The 15,537-nt window shown below is 35.4% G+C and overlaps 1 protein-coding gene across 2 annotated transcripts in view; it reads right to left on the bottom strand.

Annotated features, from left to right (window-relative positions):
- The window catches only part of LOC143257062 (MAP kinase-interacting serine/threonine-protein kinase 1-like), a 30,895-nt gene extending 24,818 nt beyond the window's left edge, over window positions 1-6,077 (bottom strand). For both annotated transcript variants that reach the window (XM_076515189.1, XM_076515190.1), the window contains exon 1: window positions 5,503-6,077. In XM_076515189.1, coding sequence (XP_076371304.1) covers window positions 5,503-5,668 — 166 coding nt within the window. In that variant the 5' untranslated portion in view covers window positions 5,669-6,077. The remainder of the gene's footprint in view (window positions 1-5,502) is intronic.
- Between the last annotated feature and the right edge of the window lie 9,460 nt (window positions 6,078-15,537).

The raw sequence follows: 15,537 nt of genomic DNA on the forward strand, positions 1-15,537 counted from the left end.
AAGATTGCTGTTCTGAGTATTCAAGACGTGGTCGCTTACCCATTGACTGTTTTTTTACAATTTTATTTAAATTTTTTGAGGATCCATAGGAAAAGGAAAAAGTTTCGGTACCCACTGACCCTACCCACCATGGAGCCCTACAAGGGGACGCACTACAAAGTCATGCAAGGACAATGCAGCAACGCCAGGGTTTCGTGAGTACTATACCCAAACACCAGCATCAGGCACAATGTCCACAACACCCGTTGAGGACTTCCAACACTGGTACTTGGTTGACTCTAGCCCAAGTGGACTAGCCCGTCTACAGGAATTCGAGGCCAAAGTGGTGTGTTAGGGTTGGACCCCTCAACCACCAGGATCCTCTCCTCCCCTTCACGGGTCGCCACGCACGGCAAACACGTGGGTGGATGTTTAGATCCCAGAGAAGGTAACCAGATAGAACAGAACCTTCCCTGGGAGGTCCCCTCACCACGTACAGGAATCCACACCGAGGGGGTAAATTTAATCTCGACAGTTTAGTAAATTTCCCAAAATAACGAGTGGTATTGACGTTACTTCAAATTCTGAACTCCCTTCCCTGCGGACTCACACCGCTAGAAACCGGGTTTCGATACCCATGGTGGGTATGCAGAGCATAGATATCCTATTTTGTAGCGTTGTCCTTAAATCCAAACAAACAATAATTATGAATATAATAAAATATACAGAAACAACAGTTTCTAACAAACTACTTATAAAACAGTTTTGTCTCCAGATTTACAACGCTAAAATCAGGGGTTCGATTCCCCTCGATGGGCTCAGCAAATAGCCCGATGCGACTTTGCTATAAGAAAATACACACACACACACAGTTTTGGCGAAATGTCCGTTTCCGAGTTTGTTTTACGAAAGTATAGGAATATTTATTTGCCTTTAATTAGAGATGTAACCTAAAGAGAGCTAATTTTGGGCTAGAAGCTTCTGTATAAATAAACGAATAAAACCTCTGAAATTAAGTGACACCATCCTACATCTTAAGAAAATCAAACATTTTTCTGTTTGGAGGAATCAGTATATTCATCCAGTCACTGTAAAAAGAAAGAAAAACAAAACAGAAAATTATAAACTTTCACAAAGAAACAAAGCATTTCATAAACTTCTATACCGTGGAAGATCAGAATTTTCTAAAGCCTTGGTTATAATCCGCCCTAAGAGTGAACACGTGATAACTTTACACGTACTTAAATCAACTTCAGACAATGTTAAAAGAACAACACGGATGTCAGTGATGACGAGAAACCCACTTGTTGAGAAATTTATATGCAAAAACGGCTCGTTTGGGCTGAGAAAATACTTTTACATAGAAGAGTGAACCTGACGATGACCGAAGAAGGTCGAAACGTTGTTCGCTCTTCTATGTAAAAGTGTTTTCTCAGCCCAAACGAGCCGTTTTTGCATATAAACACAGATGTCAGTTAAAGCTTATGCCATGTATAGCATACCTAACGCTAAAATACATCTTATAAAAGGTTTGAGGACTTAAAACTACCAAAGAGCACTTTAACGATTTTAGAAATGCCAATTAACACATATGGCAAAGAAAACTACAGTGACAACTCCTTCGCGTTCGTCCTTACGTTTCACGAATACTGTATGTTCAGTTTCTCCAGTTTTTTTTTAAAAGAGCTATGCGAGGGCTATCTGCGCTAGCCGTCCCTAATTTAGCAGTGTAAGACTAAAGGGAAGGCAGCTAGTCATCACCACCCACCACCAATTCTTGAACTACTCTTTTACTAACTATACATTATAACGTCCCCACAGCTGAAAGGACGAGTATGTTTGGTGTGACGAGGATTCGAACCCGCGACCTTCGGATTACGAGTTGAGCGCCTTGGCCACCCTGCCACTTCTCCAGTTAAAAGCAGTTATGTATACATTTGTTGTGCACGTTTAAACTTGTAAATAGATTGTAACTGCCCAATTCTAGGAAATTTAACTAGCTGATTTAACTGAGGGTTCACTTGTTGAAAAATATATTATTTTCTTTTACATGGTAATTATAAATCACATTCAGTTATTAAATACACAAGTAGGTGTGTGTGTAAAATGGTATGTGTTATATACATCAGTAAATAAATCTTCCATTTCGCTGAAACTATGCCAGACAAGGGAAAGTTAGATATAAATATGATCACAGTTGCCATATTATTATGCATACTTATTACGAGGCCATTATGTACACGTGTTTCACAACAGTTAAAGATTAGATATCACGTCACTTAGTAATTTCGGTCATATATGGTTAAAACAGTTGCAACTACCGAAAACCGAGAAAAACAAAAATTCCGACTCGCACGGTTTACATTATATTGAATATTGTCCTGTAGAATTTCAGATTTGCTAACTACCGAGTGACACAGCGAGTTAAGAGAATAATTTAGATTGTATTTTTATATTGACGTCCAGCTAACAGTTTAGGAGTTAGCTTTACATACGTGTTCAGGTATCATATACGAGCGTTCCAGTGTGTGCGTGTTGTTTTGGGATAGGTATAGACGTCACTGAAGATAATGGAGGCTCTTGACTAGTATACTGGGGACTCCTGAAGGTGTGTGTGTGTGAAAGGGGGGGGGGATGAGATATTTAACCTCATAGCAGAGCGTGGGTATTTCATACATGTATTTATATATAAAAAAATAATTGAAACTAGAGAAGAGACCGTTAAATTGTTTTTAAGTGAAACTCGAGTAATGAAATGCTACAGCTTGAAGGCACTGGATATTATATATCATTAGGACCAAAATTAACGGTACATTCTTCAGACGTGAAACATAGTTGTATACGTACTAGATATAAGACAAGAAATTTTGCACGTGATTAAACACGTATATTGGGAGCTGTTATATTCATGTTTAATTCCCGAAATACCAATAACACATACACAAGAAAATGACACTAAACTTGCCCAAGAGAAAAACAACAATGCAATCATATATAACAGGTGAACCTTTTTACACGTCACGTCTTTTAAATCAAATAATACCTTATTTTAAACAAATTTACATGTTATATGTGTTAAGTTAGAAATTATCCTACAGTTGATGATAGAAGGAAAATAATATTCGGTATATAGAAACTAAAGATTAAAAACTACCCTAACCCAAAAGTCTGTACAAAATATGTTATCAGAAGTCCACAGGTTTAGACACAAATCAATTTTAAAATTGTCTCCCATTGATCTATCCATCACATATTATGGAGAACACCTGATGAATTTCCCTCTGGCTCCTGTCCTGTATGAAATAGCTAAAATTAATATAAATATCTCTTGAAATATCATTAAAAAGGTAAAGTTCATCTTTGATAAAAGATAGTTTTCACTTATCTATAACCCCGATAATTTCTTACACCTAAAACATTTGTCATACGATTGTTACGTATTAATATTTACCACGGACGATCCTCCTATTGATTATGTTACGTATTAATATTTAAAATAACCAGAACTTTTGAGTTAGAAGTTAACTAAATGTTAATATGTATCAAATTTATGATATCTGCCGACAAGACTGATACACAATTCTTTCTTAACGCAAATGGGTTTAATTTACAAACAATTTATAATAACGGTTATTGCAAATAATGATTTATTTACAAAAAGTTTTACAAACTTACAAATAATACCAAGTATCTGATGTGGAACCGAATCTTTTATCGACAATTCACGGAGAACAAAATAATTCTATGTTGATACACAGAGACAATGCATTTTACGGGGAAGCTAGTTAGCAGCTATATTGGGCACATGTAATTTTTTTTTCTACCGACAAAATATCCAATGTCCTCGTAGAAATACTAGCGTCCGAAATTAATTCACTAAAGTTTATAATGTTCGATCGATGTCAATAAACGTTCACGGTCAAATATTTGTACTTTTCCGATTAATAGGCGTATATCCCAATTATCGCTTCCGAGATTTAGTGTACTAACTGTAGCTACGCAACGATATTGCACGATCTCCCTACCTTGCGTTAGTTACTTTTATAAGTTTGTGAAGAGGTTTTCTAGAAATTTCAACTATGGCAACAATACCGATATTTTACACACACACACACACATATCATACACTGTTGATTCTTACGCTCAAGAATCTTCTACATATTTAAAGAAAAGGCAGGACTTTCGCAGTACACATTTAACAATAAGTTACATATATTTAATTAAAACGAACAGATATTAAAATAAATATGCATTAGTAAATCTATTACCCAATAAAGAAAATATTATGGAACAGGTGAAGTTTCTAATTCAGTGATTAAGTAAGACTGTTCCAATAGCTGTATAGGAAAGTTTGAATACTAGTTCATTTGTAACCTGGAGAGCCCCTAAACTTTCAAGACAGAACATGCACTTTGGTGCATTTAAAAAAGGTGTACAAAAAAGAAATTGTATACTTTATCTGCCAAAATGACAAAGCGTTGCAAGTTATTTGCAAGAGACAACAGCTTATATGCCCAAACAACTTCTAATAAAAAAAAAAAAAATTATTAGAGATAGTTATCACAAGATTGACAAAATGAGCTACACTGGATATTAGCTGAAAGAATAACTTATTTAGCTTTAAAAGATACTTTTGGGAAGTACAAAGGATTGGAATGTATATTAAAAAGTATATGCACTTCTAGGCCCTTTTTATTCAACCAGGTGTACTGTATTTGCACAAGCATGAGAAAAAAAGTGATGAAGTATCCAAAGACTGTAGGTTTGATTAATTTTCTGTATATTTTATTGAAAAAAGAAAAAGTTATCCAACATATACAATTAGATTTAGTATCAAAATTCCTCAAAGTACATCCATAGAACCCTGTGAATGGGAATACTTAGAATATGAGTAGAGTGGCAAATTTAAGGTTAGAAACCTGGGACTGAACCACCCTCTAGCTCTTACCTAAATACTGGCAAGAAGTTAATCATGAACTTATATTGTATGAATATTAATATTTGATAGAAAACTAAGTAGCACAGCAAGTTTCCTTTTAATGAAACACCATGCAGCAAACAACTAGCTATTCTAAAATCAAATGCTGGCAAGTAAAAAATATCATGGATTACAACAATTCACGCTTATATTTGTGGCAATGGTAAATCATGTTCTGTTTACTGTCTCAACAGGGGTTGAAAACGTTAAGTAAAAAAAAGTTTAAAATCAATCCACCTTTAGAATTATACTGCTACAAAGGCATTGCTTCTTGTCCTACTATTATCTATATATAAAAAAAAGCTTAAAATATTTCATTTAAACTATCCATACACATCACCTAACGACACAAATGTATGGCACTGCCCCAGGTCTTTAAATCGATCATTGTTTAGTTTAACTACAAAGTTGTTTTTTTTCTGACAAAAATTTGATGCTCTTGTGTACTTGTAATAGTTGCATTGGAAAACAACAAAATAAACATCAAATATATTACACTTAATTTCCAGTCTGTTTGCCTTAATAAATAAATTATATTAGCTTACCTGTTGTTTCGGTGATTTCTGTTTGAGGTCCACAACTTCCAGTAAACACATTTCGAACAGACGCACGATCTCGATCTTGATCAAGATTTGATTCTTGTTCCCTCATCGAGATATCAACAGATTCATCAACATAAACACCTTGTTTAACTGTAATCGATTCTGGCATAATAAATCATAGACTAAAAGTAAAACTTAATCAACTAGTCTAGATTTCTAACTGAACTGGAATCGAACACAGTCAAACCGTAGTTAGGCCTATCTGTAACCTTAGAAACTGTCACCATAAGCAATGATCAGCGGGTAAGCACTTGAACTCGACTTTGTTGCGTTTGAAATTTTCGTTTGCAATTACATCATAACATGAGGTGAAAATACTCGCTGATAGTACAGAACTAGTAGAAGAAATTCAAGAAAATAAATTTACAACAAACCACCTCTTGCTTTGGCTTTACGCCCAGCTGCAAGCTTAGAGCTCAGCTGGATAGCTGATGCCCAAACAGTCCTTTCTCTCTTTACCGTTTCACATCGGAATACACAAATACAAAATGGAGCATATCGGTATATATACCCAGAATGACGTGTCTCGCAGATGAGGGTAGCAAATCACAGTGCTGCGTGTTGTCATGTGACATGTTTATAGATAAAGGTTCTTTAAACACTCATAGGCGTTTTCTATTGATAAGGAAATGCTCATTGTGCCAGAAAAGGGGGAACACTTACAACTGATACGACTCTACACGAAATTAAATAAAAACATATATACAAACAGACTAAAGGAATTCAGTACCACAACTGAAAATATTTAGTAAAATGAATAAAGTTTCATTTATTTTTTATGTTTTAATGATGATTTAAGGGCCCTGTCTTAAAACAAAGATTTGTCTACAGCAATTTTCACTCTATACATTGTAAGTGAGGACCACGTGTATCTCATAAAACTATGCTATATCTGGAAGGTAAAATAAAAGCACTAATGTGATACAGATCATTGCTTAAGCCAACCTGAATATGAGTACAAGTTTCACACATATGTATATATGGTAAACATAGTTTCGAGAAAAGTGATTATTAAATCTAGAACTTGACTTATAAGAGTAAGTTTTGCATAAAGGTTTCCTTCACCTTTTTAGAGATGTTTAAAGGATGTTCCATATGTTTTACGAGATTGATAAATAAAATGTTCCAAAAATAACAACTTGTTAGAAAAGGCAAGACATTAAAGATTTAATTACAGCTTTAAATTAGATCACTTATTGGACAGTCTTTTATTAAATGAATTCTTAAAAAAGTTATTTTCTCAACATGAAATTCAGTTACTGCATAAACACTGTGTGGCTAAAGTGTCCAATTTTTTGTACGTGGTTACTCACCATCGTATGTGATTGGTTTGTTAATCTTTTTCGATTTTGGTTTTACAATGTAATATTTTAAAATTTAGTTTATTTAAACATGGAATTTTATGGTAATTTTAAAATATCATAAAAAAACAAACGCAAGCACACTCACATCTACAAGATTAACCACTTCAATTATGTTTATGATTTACTCTTAAAATGATAAATCTCTTTAAGTAACAATTTTTGTAAAAGAGATGAATTACAAAATGCCATTAGAAAATACATTGAGGCTTAGTTCACGTGAAATCTCATAGATGGCAGCCAGCACAAAATTTTTAGTTCATCGTCAATTTCATTGATCGGGTCTAATCTTTCCACTTACAAAGAGTTCTGCACTTCTACCTATTATCGTTAACTGGGATAAATAACTTATACTCAGTTCGCCACTGCACAAAAAAGGTCCCTTTTCAAAATTGTCAATCATAATTTTGTATGCGTTCAATATTGCACGTTTATATACATAACAATAATTATAATTTTATCATTATATAAACATGTATATACATATACATAAAACGGGTCATAGTTTTGTCAGTATATAAGTATATACATACACATATATGTGCATATACGTAAGATAAGTCATAGTTTTGTCAATATATACATGTATACATGTATACACACATATATATATGTACACATACATGAGACAAGCCATAATTTTGTCAGTATATAACCAGCAGTACACACACATAAGACGAATCATAGTTTTGTCAGTATATATATCATACATGGATACACACACATATATAAAAGACTGATCATAGTATACACACACATGTATGTACATATACATAAGACAAGTCATAGAACAGAAGTGTGGTCTATATGTGGGCCATAACTTCACTATATAAATTTATTACTTTTCAGTTTTAATGATACCCAAGAACTACCATATGTGACAGAAAGACAACCATGTGCTGGTATCAACGATTCTGGCCTAGAGAAATTCGAGAGAAGACAGATGTTTGGTGATGATGGTTCATGTGTACATAGAAAATTTATGGAGCATGTGTCTTATGGAGGAATGTAGACAAAAGGGAATGTGCTAATCGTGCTGTAAGACTATACACGAACACTTTATTCCAAATAACAGGAAAAAGTGCAGAAAACTGCAAACACTTGAGCAAGGACGGAATACTGAGATTTGAAAATGTACTCGTGAAGTTATTCAGCAAAATGTACAAAACAACAATTCTGTAGAGCAGTGGTTCTTAACCGTGTTGGGGGTACTGAACCCCAGAAGTTTCGTACTTGCATTCACTGAACCCTTCGTAATTGGAAAAATAAAATATGAGTTTTTTTCAAATTCAAAACATTAGTAGATATTTTATTAGTGTACAAAATGAACCATGCATCAGTTGCACACAATATCACTGTGTTCAAACAACAAAACCAACAAACATGAATTTCACACAAAAACAAAAACATAACTCAATGAATATTTACTGCAAATCAATGTGACTTTTGATGTTGCCTTTCTGAGACAAGTTCAGAAATGCGCGGCTTTACCTTGGCAAGGCCTGACATGGCCAAGCGCGTAAGGCGTGCGACTCGTAATCCGAGGGTCGCGGGTTCGCGCCCGCGTCGCGCTAAACATGCTCGCCCTCCCAGCCGTGGGGGTGTATAATGTGACGGTCAATCCCACTATTCGTTGGTAAAAGAGTAGCCCAAGAGTTGGCGGTGGGTGGTGATGACTAGCTGCCTTCCCTTTAGTCTTACACTGCTAAATTAGAGACGGCTAGCACAGATAGCCCTCGAGTAGCTTTGTGCGAAATTCCAAAACAAACAAACCTTGGCAAGATCCGCTCTCATATCATTTTCGCAACAAAGCCTGTTCTTTTTTCTTCGTTTTTATGTCTACCATCCTCGAAAAGGATTGCTCACAAAGATACGTTATAACAAACGGTATGAGTATCTCAAGGGCTTTCTTAGAAATAAGAGGGTACGCTACGTTGAGAGCGTTGTTGTTCTGCAAAGTTGCTGTTAAACCTGGCTCTGCTGAAGTTCAATGATTTCGTCCAGGTATTCATCATTGACATCTGCTGTCGCAACACTAAACGTGAACGTCTGTCTCACCCATGCTGGATATGACTCTCTGGTGAGGAAGTATCCGTTGAGAGACTTTGCGAGCTCATCTAAGTGCATGGCAATTGCTTGCTTCAGTTCCCCGGGTACAGAAATGTCTCCGATTTCAGACACATCTTTGATCTTACTTACACAGTCGTCCAGCAGGGGAAAGTTTGCGAAGTTATCATTCTCTGTTCGTCGTTTCTATAATGGTAGCTTTTTTTGAAAAGCATTCAGGTTTTCTTCCGCTTTGATGATGTTGACTCCACCGTCCTGCATCTGTTGATTGAGAGCATTGAAGATATCGGTGATATACGCCAAAACGAGAATGAACTCAGATTTTTTGAAGCAATCTGCATGACAAATGTGGTGCTCTCGCAAAAACAGGACTAATTCCACATGCATGGCAAAAACACGATTCAGCACCTTTCCCCGGGATAACCACCGAACGTTAAAATGGTACAGAAGTACCTCGAATTCAGAGACTATTTCATTACACAGCTCTTTGAAGATGCGGTGCTTCAGGGCACTATTTCGCACAAAGTTCACACATTCCACTACAATTTTAATACTTCTGCCAGTTTTAAAGGCAAGGTTTTTGTTGCCAACGCATGCCTGTGCAGAATACAGTGCGTTACAATGATGTGTGGTGCATCGGCTTTCACCAGCGCACTAAAACCAGAGTTTCGTCCCTGCATGACTGGAGCTCCGTCCGAACAAACTGCAGAAACCATATCCCACGAAAGATCGTTGTCTCTGAAGAAGTCATCCACAAGTTTCTTCACGTCGGCTGCCTTAGTTGTTGTTGTAAGAGGCTTACAAAATAAAAAATCTTCTTTTATCTCGTCGTTCTTGACATAGCGTACGAATACAACAAGCTGGCTTAGATTGGAAACGTCGGTGGTCGCGTCGAGTTGAAGGCTGAATTTCGCTTGGCTTGAAATCAGATCTGCAACTACTTGAGCCAAGATGTTATCGCTTATGCCATCTATTCTGCTGCTGATGGTGTCATTTGGAAGAGGAATTTGGGATAACTTATTTTCAGCAGCTTTTCCCAGCATGATACTCGCCATCTTCAACGCAGCAGGTTTTACGAGTGCTTCACCAATGGTGTGTGGTTTGTCCTGCTTTGCGATCAAGTACACAACTTCGTACCATGCTGTGAGGATCGGATTGTCGATGGGTACAAAGCCGAGAACAGGTAAAGTAGTCTTTTCATCGAACCTGGCTCTCTTTACCTTGAATTCAGCAAGCGTTGTGTTCTTGTATTTCCCATCTCCATGCAACTTTAGGGAGTGTTCTCTTAGTTTTGCCGGTGCTAGACTAGAATTGCTCAACTTGGCATTGCAAATCATGCATTGAGGACGCTGACTCCCATCATGTTCCGTTATACACGTGAATCCACATTGTACGTATTTGTCAGACCACTTTCTGTTTTTGCTCGACATAGTTAGTATGAAGGGATTGAAAGATTAGGAAAAAAATCGCAAATGACGCACGATTACCACAGTCACAAGTCAACTGCTAAGCGCACAAAGTTCCCTGCAGCATAGATATTAAGGCCAAGTGATATGACGTGATCAGCTGCAGCCAATGATGGCCAAGTGGAGCATGACGTCACAAATCATACGACTCACCGAACCCCTGGGGTTCAATTGAACCCAGGTTAAGAACTACTATTGTAGAGGAAATAAAGGAAGATTTAAAGAATGCATCCTGTCATATATTTGGTGATCATAGTGAAAATCCTATTACTGTTTCCATGAAAACACAACTGACATCAAAACAAACTATTTGAATAACATACCTTATAAAACCATAAGCAGAATAATGACTGCTGTTGATGCATTAGTCAGAAAGGCACACCGTCTGATAAGTAAGTAATTCAACAAGCAACTTAGCAGAAATTTATATGTATCTTGTGGCAAGATTTATCGGTGGCAAATATATCTGCAGAGCAAAACGAGAATCTTACAAAAGAAGATCATATGTTGCAGGTTTAGCATTTCAACTTGGTCCATCATGGCGTGGAAATCCAGCACAACAGATATTCCACATGATCTTTAACACTCCTACGAAAAGTGGGGCCTAATAGGCTCCAGAGCAACTTGAAAGGTTATTAATATTAGGCTAATAATTTTGTATTTAAATGAAATTGCCATTTAAATCCATTAATGAGTGAATTAACGAGATTCCCACTGTCCCTATCTACTATCTAGCGAAACCACAGCCAGGGGAACGGGCTTGGAGAAATCAGGACTAGAAACGTCTTTTCGTAGGAGTGTTAAAGAAACCTACAGCTAAAACTCAGACTCAAATGATGATGGTTTGCAATAGACTTTTAGCTCCTGAGGCAAAAAAGAAATGCTGGATAGCCAAGAAACTTCTATTTGTGGATAACAATGGAAAGAAGGATTATGAACATCAGTCAAAAAAAGTCCGATCTCCCAGATTCACAGTTTATAGAACTAAAAAAATGATTTGTTAAAAAACTACAAGTTACAAAATAACAACAAATTGATATGTAAAAACAAACACAGGGTCAGTGCAACAACTATTCATGGAGGACAGAAAGGAAACAACTACTTACAGTTTATCATTTTGTAGAATTTTACAAGATGAGAAATATTAGGTCAAGAGGTTCCAAAGTGAAAATAATTTTATACACTTCTGTCTCTACACCTGTAATATTATTGTAAAATCAACGAAAGAAATACCCGACTTGATTATTCCGCTAAAACTGGAAACCAACTACAGAAGTGTGATCTATTTGTTGACATAGCGAATGGATACTTAGCAGTTTGCCACTGTAGGGTCTGATGGTATTATTTCATTGCCTACTAAAAAGCTAAGAGAATGACTCCCTTACATGATATACTGTCAATTAAAGATTTTTGTTGTACTTTATTTGATAATACTGTAAAACTGAAAGATACACGTATATATTATTACCAATTACAGGGTCAACTTCATATAACTGGTTTAAAAAAAAATTGTGATTTCATTATTTAGACACCTCTCAACATAAGTATCGAACGAACACCCCCCCCCCCGATGAGAATTTTTGGAATGAAAAAATGTTCCTTAATATGGATCGGTTTTATTTTCACGCACTATTACCCGAAATAATAGATCCAAGAATGACAAGAAGCATAGTTTTACGAGAACCAAACTATGTTCTTGAGGCCAAAAGAAAAATGAAAGTAAGGAAACAAAATGAAATATATACAACCTTCTAGAAGGTTTCTTTGAACCTACTCTTCAATATATACGTCTTGTTTTGTTTCAGATATAAAGGCATCACCAGCCTTGTGATTTATGTTTATTATTCTGCGCGTCTTCAAACAAGTTATATTTTTATGTATTTATATTAAGAACCAATCTTTACATTACAAATGTTTGTTTTTGTTTTCAAATGCGAGTATTTTTTAGTGTAAATAAAAGTTTAAAAAATATTTGCCTTTTCACTGTATCGAAGATTACAATATCACATCACAAAATACATGGCTATGTTATTTATTCTGATAGTTTTTACAAAATTACATAGTTGAACCTCACAAACAATCTGGATTTATATTAGTTTTCATCACGTAATATAAAAATATTTAAAAAAAACATTAAGAAAATACTTTTCAACACTCTGCACCTATTTCGTTGTATTATTATAAATAATATTCTTATTTTAAAATAATCACAAAAAAAATGCAACTTTCAGTCTTGACTAGTTTTGTGAAGGCGGCTGAGCTTCTTACAGAAACTTACTTATTTACCACATAAATATTTTAAATAATAGGTATTTGTAAGTTTGAAGTCGTAGAGGAAAATCAGACGAAAGTCCTTCTTATCCATATTGTCTCGAGGGTTGCGAAAATTACTCTGAGTAGAATTGAAATAGAAGACAATTAAGACACCTTGTAAGCGACAAACGTTGAATTAAGCTAACCAACCAACGATAAGTTAATCAATAATCAGCTTCTAAATGTCATCGTGCGAATTTCAACATTTATTTCTTGACAACCTAATAGGATGTAAGAATATAGCAAAGAAGGAACTATGAACGTAGGCTTCGTTTTCCACATGGTAAGAAACTGTTGGTAATTGCTTACCAGTCATTACCTTTCATGTGCAATAAATTTTACGCTTTCTTCACTTGAAACGTTTTGAGTTTATATTATAAGGTCCCTCTCTAAATACATGTGGCCCGGCATGGCCAAGCGTGTTAAGGCGTGCAATTTGTAATCTGAGGGTCGCGGGTTCGCATCCCCGTCGCGCCAAACATGCTCGCCCTCTCAGGTGTGGGGGCGTTATAATGTTACTGTCAATCCCACTATTCGTTGGTAAAAGAGTGGACGGTGATGACTAGCTGCCTTCCCTCTAGTTTTACACTGCTAAATTAGGGACGGCTAGCACATATAGACCTCAAGTAACTTTGTGCGAAATTCAAAAACAAACAAACTAAATACATGTTTATTATATTCAAAGTGTCTGGACAGCATTTTCTATAATAGTGAAGTTGTGTAGTCCTACATCTTGTTGAACCAAACATCTGAAAATAATTAAGAGTATTTTGGTTTTTATTTCATTTATTTTTAGTGTTCTTAGCTAAGTGAATTTGCAATACAATATAATATTTAATTTGCTTGTGAAGAGTATTGATTGTAAAGAACAACACACACTACAAAATAGATAAGACCCAAGCTTATATTTCACATAATGTAAATCATAATGTTATGAAACCAATAGTACAAAATATTTCTGGACAATTATCTGTTGGTCACTAATAAACTAAAGGATTAGCAATCTGACTGTGAAGTTTATAAGCGGAAATCTATTTTTATTGTTACCAGTTTTATATTTCCGTGGGTTCTATGATTGGCTTTACCAATTGTTGCGAAACAGTCGTAATAGCATATGAGTTCTAATAGGCAGAATTAATTACATAAATGTCACTTGAGATGTTATCAATGCAACAGGCATAGTACTGTACGTAGTAGTAGCAGCTCCACCTTTGATGTGGATCATCCGACTAATTGCAATTTAACATTCATGCATTAGTGCCATCTGTTGCTGTAAATCCGTAATAGTTGTCTCTGAAGAAAAAACATAAGTAAGTTTGGAAAACTTTCGTAAGGATAAAGTACTTCAGCCATAAACGTTGTCGTTAGCATTCTACCACTTCCTTTAAAACTCCCTTTTGCAAATCTTTGATTATGGTATGTATCAATTTTGTGTCATTAATAGTCTATGCGCCAGGGAATGTTGTTAGTACCAAAAAGAGGAATGAATTTTGAAAGTGATATAATTTAAGAAAGCTCACATGATATCATTTGCAAAGAAAAAAAAAGAGGCAATCCAGTGGTTTATTTGATCAAAGGAAATCAAATATTTGACTCTAAATGGTCAAGAAGCTCGTACAAAATTTTATATAGTACAAATTAGAAGTAGAGAAATATATAAGCTTAATTTTCTTATTTTGGTATTTGAGTTACCTATGATAAAAACAACAACAAGAATTGTTGTGAGGTTGTTTGTTTTTTTTAGAGCAAAGACATATTGGGTCTGCTAATATGTCCTTATATATTCTTCTATCTCATCTGGAAACAAAAGAAAAACGAATTGTGGGAGGAAACATATCATGATATACCTCTACTCACTGCTTGCTTTTATCACACTTCTTTATATGCATGCATACTTAACTGTGTTTGAAATAAACTCAGTTGAAAAAAAATACTTCTCCATAATAAAGCTTCAAATAATTGGCCAGTTAACAGAAATATGCAAAGTTATAACTGTCGGACCAATTTTTAATGCGAGAAGCTTATTTTATGATTATTCATTATATTTAAACTGTGCTGATAAAACAAGAAGACTGATGAGTCAGGAACAAACACTTCTTCTGTTCTACAGAGAATATTTCCACATAGCTGTATCATTCATAGAGCATCTTTAAATTATACGAAAGATCCTTGTTCAAATATTATTTAATTTTAAAGTCCTGAATCCTACCAAACTTTGCTTAAAGTTGCGGGAATAAAGAATCATAAATCACTTCTTTGTGCTTGTTTATTGTTATCGATATCTGTCCTTATCAAAGACAAAATTACCTCATTTTACAACCACCTACAATGTCGAAGTACATTTTGTTTGTTTTGTTTTGAATTTCGCACAAAGCTACTCGAGGGCTATCTGTGCTAGCCATCCCTAATTTAGCAGTTTAAGACGAGAGGGAAGGCAGCTAGTCATGACCACCCACCGCCAACTCTAGAGTATTGTTGGCTACTATTTTACTAACGAATAATGGAATTGACCGTCACATTATAAGCCCCCACGGCTGAAAGGGCGAGCATGTTTGGTGCGACTCAGATTACGAGGCGAACGCCTTAACACATTCGGCCATGCCGGGCCCCGAAGTACATTCATGATAAAGATATGTATTGAAATGTACAGAACAAATCTGGAGGAAATACTTCTCTGATGAACCAAAAAAAACAACAAAAAACATCCTTTAGAAAAACACTTCCAACTAATAAACTATACGATACTCTTTGCATATTTTGTGATAAAGAAA

This window comes from Tachypleus tridentatus, chromosome 7, assembly GCF_004210375.1.
Source record: "Tachypleus tridentatus isolate NWPU-2018 chromosome 7, ASM421037v1, whole genome shotgun sequence".
Classification (NCBI taxonomy): domain Eukaryota; kingdom Metazoa; phylum Arthropoda; class Merostomata; order Xiphosura; family Limulidae; genus Tachypleus; species Tachypleus tridentatus.